This window comes from Aotus nancymaae, unplaced genomic scaffold (genome assembly GCF_030222135.1).
Source record: "Aotus nancymaae isolate 86718 unplaced genomic scaffold, 86718_ANA_hifiasm-v0.15.2.pri h1tg000036l, whole genome shotgun sequence".
Classification (NCBI taxonomy): domain Eukaryota; kingdom Metazoa; phylum Chordata; class Mammalia; order Primates; family Aotidae; genus Aotus; species Aotus nancymaae.
The window spans coordinates 39,703,597-39,715,669 of NW_026988450.1; the positions used below are offsets into that span (position 1 = coordinate 39,703,597).

Sequence of the window (12,073 nt, forward strand, 5' to 3'; positions counted from 1 at the left end):
TATTATAGAGTGTTAATAAATGAAACAACCCTTCTCTGTTAGTAAAATTAATGATTGTTTTAAATTTAAGGTCCTTGGGGCCCTAGGATGCTATATGTTTTAGCATTCTTACCGCAGTTTATACTTTCAGAATAGTTTATAATCATTAGTTAGCTATTTCCCACACAATCTCTGTGGAATAGATTGACATTCTTTCTCGTTTTACTGATGAGAAGAGAGATAGATAAAGTCAATTTAACTGACTTTCTAAATTTACACAGTAAGTCAGTAACCGTCTGGATTAACATTCAACTTTAGATTCCTAGTTTTTTTGCTGAGTTCACAGGCTGATGCTGTCTCAAAAAGCTGATGATTTTTTTCAATTTGTCTGCCAAATGGATTGATTTCAGGTTGCTGGAAAAGCTCTAGATGCTGACATTTCATGAGGCTAGTCTATACAGCACAGAGATCAGCAACCCTTTCATTTTCAGCTGGCTGTCCATAGGGAGTGTGTTTAAGATGCAGGTGAAAACTCAAAAGTTTGAAAGAGCAAACTCCATCTTTTTTTCTGAATCTCTCTTTCCTAGATTTCCAATGTCTTAGTAAACCTCGACCTGCATCACAGCTGTCCCCTGCTAAATATTACTCAACTCTCATCTCTCCACATCCTAAATTGTGGCTCATCTAATGTTCCCACAAAGAGACCAGGTTCTAGTCACAGTCTTACCCAAGTTATATCTATCACTTTATTTCCATCTTTTTTTTTTTTGAGATGGAGTCTCGCTCTGTCGCCCAGGCTGGAGTGCAGTGACACAATCTTGGCTCACTCCAACCTCCACCTCCCGGGTTCAAGCGATTCTCCTGCCTCAGCCTCCCAAATATCTGGGACTACAGGCCCATGCCACCATGCCCAACTGATTTTTTGTATTTTTAGTAGAGACGGGATCTCACTGTGTTAGCCAGGCCGGTCTCAATCTCCCGACCTTGTGATCTGCCCACTTTGGCCTCCCAAAGTGCTGGGATTACAGATGTGAGCTGCCGCACCCAACATCTCCATCTTGTGTTATCACCTGGAATAGTACAGAAGCCATCCCTGCCTCTGTTCTTACTGCCTTAAACCATTCTTTTATGCTACTAAAGTGAACTGCCACAAATACAAGTCTGACTACCGCTTTCCTGTATCATTTATATTTTCATTTTTTTGTATATTCTGATGTTTTGACATCTTAAAAAACCTTTCTGGCTGGGGAAGGTCTGCTCCTACTGGGGTTAGCCAGTTCTTAGAGATAGCAAAGGGCAGGTGCAGCCAAGAGCATGTCTTTGATATGCAAACTAAGCAGTCCTAAGCCAGACCTCCTCTGTCTGACCCATACACCCCAGGGGACAGTATTCCTTTGCTTTAGTCATCCCAGGGCCAGGTACCAGATCACTAGGGACCACCCCTAAAGCCTAAAACCCACCAGAATTATTCACGCTAGCTAGTCCTAAACTGTTTACCCTTCCCTGCTTTGTGTTTTTCACAGGAACCCCAATAAAGACTCTGGCCTAGACTTTCTAGCCTTGCTACTCTGTTCTACCTCTTGACAGATCCCAGTCCTTTCCCATGTGGCCCTGAGTGGCATGCCATGCCTCCTGTTTCTAGGGATTCGAGTATAAATTTCCTTTATAACAATCACTTCCTTTTCTGTTTGTCTTACTATACTTGATTAAAACACATTCTGGGTACATTTTAATATACTCTCAAACCTAATCCTTGTGGTGGCTTCCCATTCCCATAGGATGAAGTATCCTTATCATGGCATTTAAGAGATGTCTTTCATGACAGGTCTTGTTTACTCCTCCAGTGTCACCTCCCATCACTCCTTTCTTTAGATATATACACTGGAATCAATTGTTTATACTTCCCCATGGTCCTGTGTATTTCATGCCCCTGAACTTTTTCTTCATGCTTTTATTTAAATGCTTTTCCACTTCACATTTACTTCATCATCTGGTTAACTCTTTAATCCATTATGACTGGACCCAGCAATCAATAGCAGGGAATCTTCCTTGAACCAACAGATCAGGCTCTTTGCCACTTAGTGTACTGTCACTTCTCCTAGATATTCTCCTTCAGCTTCTTTGGATCTTAGGGAAGTCATAACAATAGGCACAAAAGTAACAATCATATATAGCAGGCTTAACAAGCTCTCATAGTTATATAAGGTCAAATTCCTATAATAAAACCCATATTCTATACAATTTCTAATCGTTTGTATTTTTTTTTAATTACATCTTGATATACAGTTTGCTGCTACTAAGTCATCCAGTAGGAGCTTTGGAACTGAGCTTGAGTGTAAGTTAGAAGGGCCTTGAAGAGACTGTTAACAGGAGCCTTATGTCACTTCGGGAGGCTATTGGTGAGGGTTTAAACAAGGTGAGAGATATTATTGGAAGCTGAAAGAAAGGTGACTTTTGTGACATCGTAGCAGAAATTTTAGCAATGCTGGAAATTTATTTTCCATGAAACAGTGGAAAATAAGTATAGCTCAACTGGATGATCTCAGTAAGGAGATTTCTAGGCAATGTCGAAGCTGCTATCTGGATTCTTCTAGCCTTATAGCAAAAGACAAAAAGAGAAAGGCAAGCAAGAGAAGAAACTATTCAATATAAAGGAGTCACAACTTTTTTGGTTTGAAAAATAAAACTTCTTTTCATTACTAACCTCTACAGACAGTGAATGATGCCAAAATTAACTAGTTTGTTCGAGACAGAGCAAATCTAGGGAACTCTCAGTAAAATGATGAAGACGAAAAGACAGGGCTATAAAAGGCTTTGTTAAGAACTCAGGAAGGTTAAATATGCTGTCTTATCAACAAACAATAGAGACTCTAAAAATCTTAAATATAGTTTCTCACAGCAGTTTCACATGGGACCCCAAGGTAGAGGTGGGTCATCGGAAAGAGATTCGTGGGTGTGGTTTTTGTCTGATGGAGTGAGTTATAAACTTTTAAAAGAAACCCAGGAAGTTTTTAAAGGATTTGCATCAGGATGGATTGAAAAGGACAATAGAATGAAAAGATAAACCTTCATGCACTGTTAGTAGGAATGTAAAAGGTGCAGCCACCAAGAAAAACAGTCTAGCAGTGCCTCAAAGGACTTAATGTAGAGGTACCATATGACCCAGCAATTCCACCCTGAAGTATATACCCAAGAGAATGAAAACATGTCCACTCAAAAAAATTGTACACAAATGTTTATAGCAGCATTATTTGTAATAACCAAAAAGTAGAAACAATGTAAGTGGCCGTCAGCTGATGAGTGGAAATGTAAACTGTGATGTATTCATACAATAGAATATTATTTGACAATAAAAATAAATGGAGTGCTAATACATACTGTAACATGGATAAGCCTTTGTATTTGTCTGTTTTTGCAGTGCTATTAAAAAATACCTGATACTAGGTAATTTATAAAGAAAAGAGGTTTAACTAGCTCAGAGTTTCTGCAGGCTGTAAAGGAAGCATAGCAGCTTCTGCTTCTGCAGAGGTTTCAGGAAGCTTCCAGTCATGGTGCAAGGTAAAAGGGGAACAAGGCACACTTCACATGGCTGGAGCAGGAGGGAGTGGGGGGAGGTGTCACCACTTTTAAACAACCAGATCTCACAAGAACTCACTTTCATGCGGACAGTACCAAGAAGGAAATCTGCCCCCATGATCCAATCACCTCTCACCAGGTCCCACCTCCAACACTGCGATTATAATTTGATATGAGGTTTGGGTGGGGACACAGATCCAAAGCATGTCAGCCTTGAAAACATGCTAAGTAAAGTAAGCCAGTCACAAAAGTCCACTTGTTATATAATTTCATCTATATAAAATGCCCAGAATACAGATAAAAGTAGATTTGTTGTTGCCTAGGGTTGGGGTGGTTGGGAGAAATGGAAAGTGATTGTTAAAAGTCTTCAGGCTTTCTTCTGGGGGTGATGAAAGTATTCTAAAATGGATTATGGTAGTAGTTACACAAGTTGGTGAATATCCTAAGGACCATTGAGTTGTATACTTTAAATGATTGAATTAATGGTATATGAATTTTATCTCCATAAGGTTGTTATCAAAAAGGAATAAAAATGAAGAGAGGCCTTTGGAACCTTGAAATTCCATGGACAGGAAGCCGACAGGAAAATACTTGGCAAACATGAGCTGTATTTTATGGAAAAGGAAAGAAATTCAGAGAGTGAAATCAAAAGCTCAATTAGGGGAACCAAAAGGTAATCCCAGGCAGTACATGTGGGCAGGGCGCAGTGGCTCACACCTGTAATCCCAGCATTTTGGGAAGCTGAGGCGAGTAGATCACCTGATGTGAGGAATTCAAAAGCAGCCTGGCCAACATGGTGAAACCTTATGTCTACTAAAAATTAGCCAGGCATGGTGGCATGTGTCTGTAATCCCAGCTACTCAGGCGGCTGAGGCAGGATAATCTCTTGAACCAAGGAGGTGGAGATTGCAGTAAGCTGAGATCGTGTCATCACACTCCAGCATGGGTGACAGAGGGAGACTCCATCTCAAAAACAAAAAACAAACAAAAATAGTGACAACGTGTGCCTCATTTGATTCCAGAATTGCTGGCTGCTGCTTTGTTCCTCTGTTTTTCCTTTCTTTTTTCTTTTTTTTTTTTTTTTGAATGGTACTATTGCCTGCCCTTTATTTTACCTATGTTGTGTTCTAGGTACATGTGAACAGATAACTTGTCTCCTTAGTTGATAGGTCTTCAGATCAAGATGAACTGCAGCTGAACTCAAAGCACTACCTCAGAGGAGCTGCATCTACCTTTGTACCTAACTTAGATGACAAGATCTTTGGACCTGATGTTCTAAATAGATGAAACTTTCAAGGAAGGGGGTTTTGCAGGAAGACCGTCTCTGTTTTGTACATGGGAGGAATGTAAACAGCTCATGGCTACAAGGTATATTGTGGTGAGTTTTAAAACATATCCACGCATTTTTGGTCACTTGTCACCAAGAGGCAGATTCTAATTAGTCTCCCTTGAAATATGAGCTAGTGTCTGTGACTTGGTTCTAATGAATAAAATGTGGTAGAGGTGATTCTGCATAACTTCTGAAGCAAGGTCATGAAAGTAATACAGCTCCCACTCCACTTTCTCTTTTGGGATGCTCAATCTGCAAACCAAGCCACCATGTTTGGAGGAAGTCCAAGCCACATTGGAGAGGCTACATGTAGAGGCAGACCACCCTAAGGCCCTAGCCAAAACCAAGTATCTACTACCAGATGTGGGTAAGTGAACTTTTAGATGATTTCTGCCCCACACTTTGAGCTGACGTAGCTGTCACTAGGAGAAGCATAGGCAAGCCCTGCTCAGATTAAGATTTGTCAATAAAATAAATGTTTTAGGCCATTAAGATATGTCGTAGTTTGTTTCCCATGATAGATAATTGAAACAGGCAGTATTAATAGTGTTGATTATATTTTGGAAGTAAGCGAGAAGACAGACTCAAGAATGTTAGCCAGGTTTTCTAGGTTCAGCAGATAATGGAAAACAGTATCAGATGGTAGTGGTTTATTTACCCACTTAAAGCAGTAAGAAATTTCCAGGGTTTAGACAATGACAGCTGGGGTGCTAGCCATGCAATAGTTACTTAAGAGATGATGATTGTCACGGATTTTTTTTTTTTTTTTAAGAAAAACAAAGCCTTGTGATCAGTTTGTTTTGATAGTAACAGCTTTAGTATTCTTAGGAAATAAATATCAAAGTAAAGAAGATGAAGTATAGGTTTGGAAGAGGGAAGGTAAATAGCAGTGATTAAGAAGCTGAAAAATTACTTTATCTGTCATTCTAGCAACTCAAAGTCACTATTAGTCAGCACCTCTTGATTTACTGTTATGATATTGATATTCATTATAATCCCTTAAAATATTTAATGGTCGTTTTTAAAAATTCTGGCACTTGCTTTTACTCTCTTACTGGAAGAGGTCTTGTCTCTAATAGCATTCTCTCAGTGAGGCCTTCCCTAGTCATCCAGTTTAAAATTGTAAACTTCTCATTACTCATACTGTTTCTCTTTTCCGCTTAGTTTTTTTTCCCCCTTGGCATCAAATCACCATCTAACGTAGTACCTCTCTGATTGCTTTTTTTCCCCCACTAGAATATAATTTTCTTGAGAACTGAATTTTTTTTCTTTTTCATTCACTCCTGCAACAGTGTTGAGTATGTAGTAGGTGCTCAGCAAATATTTGTTGAATAAATAAATAAAGTAATTTCTGAATGCCAAAGGAAGGATTGATTTCTGTTCAGAACACTTTCAGTTCAGAATGTATTTTGTAATGTTCAAGTTTTTGGAAATCCACATCTAAGTGTGACACATACATGTGTAATTCTAATGCCTCTAGGACTCATCTTATCTGGGTGCTAATGGGGTTGTGATAATAATCAAATGTTACTGGCCACAGCTCCCCTCCCTCTCCTTTTGGTCTCTGTTTTAATCTTTTATTTGGAAACTTTAAAACATTTGCAAAAATAACAAGACTAGTATAATGAAATGCTGGTATGGTTTGGATTTGTGTCCACTCCAAAATCTCATGTTCAATTATAATCCCCAGTATTGGAGGCTGGCCTGGTGAGAGGTGATTGGATCCTGAAGGCAGAGTTCTCATGAATGAATTAGCATCCCCTCAGTGCTGTTCTCCTGATAGTGAGTGAGTGAGTTATCCTTAGATCTGGTTATTTAAGTGTGTAACACCTCCTCCCTCTCTCTCTTCCTCCAGCTCTGGCCATGTGAAATGCTGGCTCCCCCTTTGCTTTACACCATGATTGTAGGTTTCCTGTGGGCCCCCCAGAAGCTGAGCAGATGCTAGCACCATGCTTCCTGTACAGCCTGCAGAACTGTGAGCTAATTAAACATCTCTTTTCTTTAGAAATTACCTAGTTTCAGGTATTTCTTTATAGCACTGAGAGAATGGACTAATACAAACTCCTATGTATCTATTACTCAGCGTTAATAATTATCAGCATTTTGTCAATCTTCTTTAATCTGTTTCTTCCACCTGCTTTTTCCCCTAGATTATTTTAATGAAAACTCAAGATATCATTTTATTTTACCTGAAAATTTCAGTGTGCATTTCTGAATGTTAAGCACTTTTAAAATAAATACTACCACCATACCATTTTCACACATAACAGAATTAGTAATTTCTCTCATCTAATAGCCCATGAACAAATTTCCCTTATTGTTTAAGATGTTTTTATTCAATTGAGGATTCAAATAAGGTCCAGACATTGCATTTGTCTGTGATTTTCCCTAAGTTTCATTTACGTTATAACACTTTTCCTCCTTTTTATTAATGCCTTTAATTTGTTGGTGAAACCTTGTGACACTGGACCAGGACCAGTCCTGTGAAATCTTCTGTGTTATAGATTTGACTGAATACTTCCCTATAATGAACTTAACTTATTCTCTAGTCCTCTTTTTTGTAAATGGTAGTTAGATCTTGAAGCCATGATTAAATTCAGATTTAATTTTTAGGCAAGAACATTTCATGGGTGGTGCTGCTGTGTACTTTTTATTAGACTACTTCATAAAGCTTGTTATGTGATTGTCTCAATTTTATTGATGCTAAAATTGATTAGTAGATTGTTATTAATCTGCTCACTTGATTATAAAGTTCCTCATTAACCTTTCATCTATTACTTTTAGTCTCCAATTATGATTTTTGCATAGCTCCATCATTTTATTAGAATTTGCAAAAATTGTGATTATTCTAAAGTTTTTTTTTTCTGTCTCATTTATTCATTTCAATTCTCATGAATAAGAACTTTATTAACTATTAAGTTATATTGAAATGCAGTTTGTACTGCGAGAGCGGAATAAATGCTTACATTTTTTTCTTTTTCGATGTTCAGACAGATTTGGTGCCATAGTAAGTCCTAGTGTGATTAATGTTTCTTTTTTAAAAATGCCATTACAAACTCAGATTTTAATGTGTTTTAGTGTGTGTCAGTCTACTCTAGATTTTTTTTTTCTGATTCTTAGTATTTTCCATCTTAGACTAGTGAGAGTTCCTAGAAGTTCACTTCTATGTCCTCATTAATCTCTGACAACTTCAACATTGCAGGCATAAGCTATCTTAGGCTTACCTTTTACATTTCCTGCCACAAACTTGGACCAGCTACCTTCCCTCCCTATCTTTCACATAGGAAAATAATCTAATGCATCCCCCCTTCAACATGGTAGATGTTCTTGTTTCTATGATACACCAATTCTGTAATTAGAGGTTCTAAAGCTTTATAATAAAGAACTCTAATCTCTAATGGTTACCTTCTTTGTTTTCTACTTCTTTTCCAAGATCATGACTGAGAGATTGTTAATAAAAGCATTAAGTGGTGGTAAAAACACTAAGATCATTACTTTGAATGGGAGGAAGATAACAAAGATGCCCTCAGCATTAGGAAAACTGCCTGGCCTGAAGACTCTAGCCCTTCAGAATAACCTAATCCCCAAAGTGTGCCCAGAGTTATGCAACTTAACCCAGGTGAGGAACAGTGTGTGTTTTGTTTTATTTTGTTTTGTTTTGTGATTGAAGATGGAAAACAGGAAGAGAGAAAAAAGGGGTAAGAAACAGAAAAATAACACTTTGATCTATGGAGACTTAGGTCTCTGGAGGCTTAATATGGAGTGTTGTTGGAAAGGCATCAGAAGGCTTTCTCCCTTAGGGAATTCCATGTGTTAGGGAGAGATGTTTCAATTTATTCATATGCTCTTTGGCCCATGTCTGGAATCAGGGGACTAGGTCTCGCCACACTCATCTTTCTGGAGGCTGTCATCTGGAAAGGGGTTGGAAGCCTGGATCTGCTAGTCTACCTTGAGGGCTCACATCTGGAAGTAGTTTTGAGGATCCAGGAGATGCTGTTCACCCTGGGGACTGTCCTGAAGCTTTTTGATATAGAATGAAGAGACATTTAGGATGTAGGAAGGGAGTTCCTTTTCAATTTCTTAGGGCAGGCTTAAACTTTGAAATAGAGTGTTGGCAGGGAATATGAGGAGTGGACATTTATTTCTTCTGAAATAGTCTTTAAAGGAAGGTTAATATTTTAAATAGAAAAAATTCTTTTTTAAAGAGCAATAGTTGACATGAATGAATCCCAGATGCTTGTGTTAAACCTTTCTGCCTAACAATGTGAAACTCTAGCTGCCAAAAATCTTGAAGTTGAAAGATGGCAAGGGATATTAACTTTGTAATTTTTTTTTTTTGTTCACTTCTGAATTGTCATCAGCACAGGAAGAACCTCTAAGCAGCTAAGGTATTATAGCTGATTAATTTTGAGTTTACAATTCCAAAAAATAAATTTGTATTTTCTTACTTTCACCCTACATCATTTCCTTTTAGGTTTAAGAAATTGAATTTGTAATCTGTAGTTGTATCTTTATAAGAAATAGGGTAACATTTACAAATTCCCCCCTTCTTAGTAATTTCAGAAAGTACACTTACAGTTACAGGACAACAAGGACTTGGAATTTTCTAGTAGGAAAGAGGAGTCTCTAGGCAAAAGAATTTGGGACTTGACTGAGTCATGAACCTATTCTCTCTGTCTACTTGAATTTATTTCCATTAAAGTAATACTAACCATTGGTTACAGAGAATTAAATATTAACAAAAAGCTTATAGCAAGAAGCTATCTTCTATCCCACTTACCCTCATCCCCAATCCTGATCTCCATATATAACCACTTTTAACTCATCTTTTTTCTTGATTTGTCTATTTCAGACATTATTTTTCTTCCTCTTCTAGATACAGTTATATTAATTTATCTATTGTATATTGACCCACATCTGGAAGCAGTGGATTAGGTCTACAGCTATCTTTTACAGATAATATTATTACACCTTTATTTCTTCCTTCATCAACTGTAGTCTCTTTTGACTCCCCACTTCATAAGATGACAGTATCACTCTCTGTAATCTGCCTTTAGCTGTCCTTTCCTCTCCCCCTTCACAAACTCTAAAGTTTTTACTTTTTTAAGACTTATAGCTTTTATATCCATTTCAGTTATAACCATAATTAAATTTTTGTTTTGTGTCTTGGGTAACTCTAAAGTTCTAAAAATGTTTATTGCTACTAAATATTCACATGGAGTCAATCAATCTATGATTATATTTTCTTTCTTGTATGCAATTTGTGTTCCCTTGGAGTTTCTAATCACCTTTCCTTTGTTCTTGTGCCTTAGCTTTATGGTGACATCATTTTATTTCAAACTTGACCATATTAATTTTTCTGTCAAATGTACTTTTCCTTGAGAGACTTCCCTCTAAGACCCTTCATCCTTTTGCCCCAATCTAAGTTGATTGCTATCTAGGTTTGCTGGATACTGTCAGCCAAAGACATTCTCTTTGCTGCTGTCTTAAATTGGACCCACTGTTTCCTGTATCCCATATTTTCCTTTCTTGGCTTGCTCTCTTAGTTTTCAGGAGTCTCCAGAAATCATCCTACTCTGGGTATGTGGTAGTTAAATTGTTTGATCCCTTGCATATCTGAAAATGTCTGTGTTCTTCTCTCACACTTAGTGAATAGTTGCTTAGTAAAAATTTACAGATTCCAAAATATATTTCCATAGGAAAAAGCCCCACGGGTCTGATTATCATTACATTGTTTTCTTCTTGTGGCTCCCTTCATTACTTCCCTTCTCATTCTTCTATTTAAGGGTAACCTACATGTTGACTTCTGTTTGTTCACTCTCAGTTCCTTCAACAGGGAGCTGGCTCAGCCCAGTGCTTACTTTTAAAAAAGACATTGCACTATTAAGAATTCAACTGATTTGAAACTAGGCTGCTTAGAGTTTAGTCTATCTTTAAAGTACTTTACAAGTCAGATTCAGGCCAATGGCATTATGTTTAGCTGTTCATGAGCTAGTAATTTTTCCTATACAGAGTCTTGGAGAAATTGTGGAATTTGGGGAAAAAAACCACCTATTTTCCCTATATAATGGGAGTTCTAGGAGCAAGCTAGAAACCCTCAAAGAATGGTTGTAGATTATCACACAGCTTAGATCTATAGCTCCATCCCTCTCACTGTTGGTAATAAAGATGGCCTGGTACGGTGGCTCACACCTGTAATCACAACAGTATGGGAGGCCAAGGTGGGCAGATTGATTGGGCTCAGTAGTTTGAAACCAGTCTGGGCAACATAGTGAGACCTCATCTCTACAAAAATAAAAATAAAAATTAACATGCCTGTAGTCCCAGAGGATTGTCTGAGCCTGAAGTGTAGCTGAGATCACTCCACTGTACTCCAGCCTGGTCTGCAGAGCAAATCTGTCTCAAATAAATAAATAAATAAATAAAGGAAAGGCAGATGAAGGTTTTAAAGAAAAAGACAGCTTAGGGAATTGAAAAGAGCCCTAGATGAGAGTTTAAAAGTGCTGGCACAACTTAACTGGTTCAGCAGTTACCCGCTACATACAAGGCACTTAGTTTCTTTGGACCTCAATTTCTGCCTTCATTTATTTAATTCACAAATAAATATTGACAACCATCTGTGTCTCAGGCACTCAGAACTGGTGATTCAGCAATGAGTAAAACAGATGGAAATTTCTGCCCTCATAGAGTTTATATTCTAGTCAGGAGTGATATAAGAAACAAATAAGCAAAATAGGACGTGAGGCGGTGATTAGTGTTAAGGAGAAAAAGCAGGGAGAAGGGGCAGAGTATGTTGTGACATCCAGCTGATATGACTGATACCATAGAGTGTCCTGTGGGCTTTATAACTTGGTAATGTGTATGTCAAAATTCAGTGATCATAATTCTTATTCTAACAGTTTTCTCTACAATTCCCATGTATTTTTAAAGTTAATTTGAACTCTTTCTTATGTTGCTATATGTCATACCCTTTATCAATAATGTTTAAAGCTATCTATCTACCTATGACAATTGTTTCATTTTGTTTTACTTGTACTGTGTTTACCTTTTGAAGTAACCTTTTATTATCATACAAAGTCCAGTTTCCCCAATATACTGATTTTTTGGTAATATTTTCCACAGAATGCAAAGTATTAAAATAGTCTTGATTTTTTCTTAAGTTCCTAAAACAAAAATACTACTTATAAA

The 12,073-nt window shown here is 37.5% G+C and overlaps 1 protein-coding gene across 1 annotated transcript in view; it reads left to right on the forward strand.

The window, feature by feature from the left end:
* The first annotated feature begins 8,321 nt into the window (after positions 1–8,321).
* LRRC69 (leucine rich repeat containing 69) overlaps positions 8,322–12,073 on the forward strand; it is a 102,333-nt gene continuing 98,581 nt past the window's right edge. Inside the window, 1 exon segment of the mRNA XM_021675786.2 lies at positions 8,322–8,504. Coding sequence (XP_021531461.2) covers positions 8,322–8,504 — 183 coding nt within the window.